We start from the raw sequence: 2,500 nt of genomic DNA, 5'->3' as shown, positions 1-2,500 counted from the left end.
GGTTCATTCCTGGAAGAGAGCAGCGGGTGAGAACCGAGGGACGAAACAGAAGGAACGGAGGTGGACGGGTTGGGGCTAAATTGGAAAGGGTTTGCAGTGGCTCTAATTGGTAGATATGTATTGATAATTGTATGTAATAGTTGTACAAACAGTAAGTTTGTGATAAGTTTATGATAAATGTTATAACATTATTCACTGCTAGAGTGAAACCATTATTCTAATTATCGGCAGTATTATACGTTCGTTATTATTCAGAACAGATCAACTGATTATGGTTATTGCAAGATGTCATATAACATTCAAATATTCCCTTTCTCCTTAGAGCCCCTCCTGAGAGCCACACTCACCGCAGGAGAAGGCAAACAGCGTGAGGAGGTAGAGGAAGATGAACTTGAGAATGTCCACGACCATCCTCGAGAGCGACACCTGCAGGGGCCCCAAGTAGGGGTTGACGCTGAAGATGTACACCAGCTTGAGCGAGCTGCGAAGGGGAGGTGAGGCTCAGATATGCTGGCTCTATGAACGTGCTCTGTCGGAATCTCTAGCTACACTGTTTGGAAATTTGGTGTTGGAGTTTTATGAGAAGAAATATGTTTATGTTTTACAAAACGTTCCAGAGTGTAGAATAAATGTCATAGAAAATTTCCCTCATCGTAACACCTGTGAAACAAATCGCCTCAAAAAAGAAGAAATAACTTAGAAAGTGACCACGAATAATAACAAAAATAAAGAAGACCTTAGAAATCGAAAACCTAGGAGCCCTACCTGAAGATGTTGGCCGCGGCGAAGAGGCCCTCGGCGATGAGCATGGGGTCCCACGTGTCCCACTCCTTCCTGGGTAGGTTCTCCGTGCCCGTGTTGTCTCGTACCTCCCGCTGCACCTGGGGGTCAGCCACAGGGTCATCAAGGGGGGAGAGGGCGCGGGTGAGTGGAGATGGGGGAGGGCATCTCGGCGAGAAGGAGGGAGGGAGGGGAGGGGAGGGGGGTTAGCGTAGTAGAATGATGAGGGGAAAAGGAGAGAGCGGAGACGGAAGAGATCGAGGCAGGTGTCGGGGAATAGCATTGTGAAGGAATAGCAGTAATCTGAATTACCACTCACACACAATTAGTCATTATTTTTAGTTACTATTATCAGTTGTTATAATTATTGTAATCATCATTATCATTTGTATTATAATTACTGTTATTATCATTACTAAAATTGCTGTTAGTATCGTTATGATGATAATTATCACTATCATTGATGTTATGATAACTTACTATTATTATTGCTATTTTTGTTACCATTATCATTATCATTATTATTTATATTATCACTATTACTATTGTTATCCTTATTATGATAATTATTATTGTTATTATTGTTATTATTATTATCATTGTTATCTTTATTATTATTTTTTATTATAATTATTGTCATCATTATTATCGTTATTATTGCAATCATCATTATTAGTATCACCATCATTATCATCGTTATCACTATCACCATCGTCATCATTATCATCACCTTCATTATTGTTATCAATATCATTATCAGCATCATCATTATCATTATTATCATTATTATCATTATCATTGTTATCATAACAATTATTATTAATATTGTTATTATTATCATTATCAATATCACTATTCTTATCAGTATCATTGTTATTATCATCATTATTATTGTTATCATTATCTTCATTATTCTTATTATTATCATCATTATTAATATCATTATTATCATTACCATTACCATTTATTCTTTCTAATGCTGCATTTGCTACTGCTACTACAACTATTACTATGATAATGATAGTAATGGGGATAATGATAATAAGAACAACAACAATAATGAAAGCAAAATTGATGGTAATAATGATATCAATAATAATGTTAATGATGATGATGATAACAATAATAACAATAGTGATAATGACAATTAAAATAATGAAGTAATATTGGTAATACTAATGATGATAATAAAGATAACGATGATAATAATGATAATAATAATAACAATGATAATAAAAATAATAATAATTAAAAAGATGATAATGATAATAATAATTATGATAATAATGTTAATGATAATAATAATAATAATGATAATAATAATAATAATAATAATAATAGTAATAATAATAACAACAACAACAATAATGATAATAATAATAATGATATCAATAATAATAGTAATAATGATAATAATAATAATGATAATAATAACAATAATAATAATATTGAAAAAGGTAATGATAATAACTACAATAATAGTGATAATAATAACAGAAATCATAATAATGATATCAATAATGATGATAATAATAATAATAATGGTAATAATAATATCAATAATAATGATAACAATGATAATAATGACAATGGTGATGTCAATAATGATAATAATGACAATGACGATATCAATAATGATAATAATAATAACAATAACAAAAACTAAAATAATGATGATAATAAAATAAAAAACAAAAATAATGATGATAATAAAAGCAAA

The 2,500-nt window shown here is 30.9% G+C and overlaps 1 protein-coding gene across 5 annotated transcripts in view; it reads right to left on the bottom strand.

The window, feature by feature from the left end:
* Positions 1–2,500, bottom strand: part of LOC113804536 (Transient receptor potential cation channel gamma) — a 356,342-nt gene that overhangs the window by 34,255 nt on the left and 319,587 nt on the right. For all 5 annotated transcript variants that reach the window (XM_070115955.1, XM_070115957.1, XM_070115958.1 and 2 more), the window contains exons 10-12: positions 766–881; positions 348–481; positions 1–9 (exon numbers count right to left, since the gene is read on the bottom strand). The exon at positions 1–9 is cut by the window's left edge and continues 112 nt beyond it. In XM_070115955.1, the coding sequence (XP_069972056.1) occupies positions 1–9; positions 348–481; positions 766–881 (259 nt within the window). The remainder of the gene's footprint in view (positions 10–347; positions 482–765; positions 882–2,500) is intronic.

The sequence above is a fragment of the Penaeus vannamei genome, chromosome 38 (genome assembly GCF_042767895.1).
Source record: "Penaeus vannamei isolate JL-2024 chromosome 38, ASM4276789v1, whole genome shotgun sequence".
NCBI classification, from domain to species: domain Eukaryota; kingdom Metazoa; phylum Arthropoda; class Malacostraca; order Decapoda; family Penaeidae; genus Penaeus; species Penaeus vannamei.
Note: the sequence above shows the minus strand (reverse complement) of the source record. Positions and strands in the feature narration are given on the sequence as shown.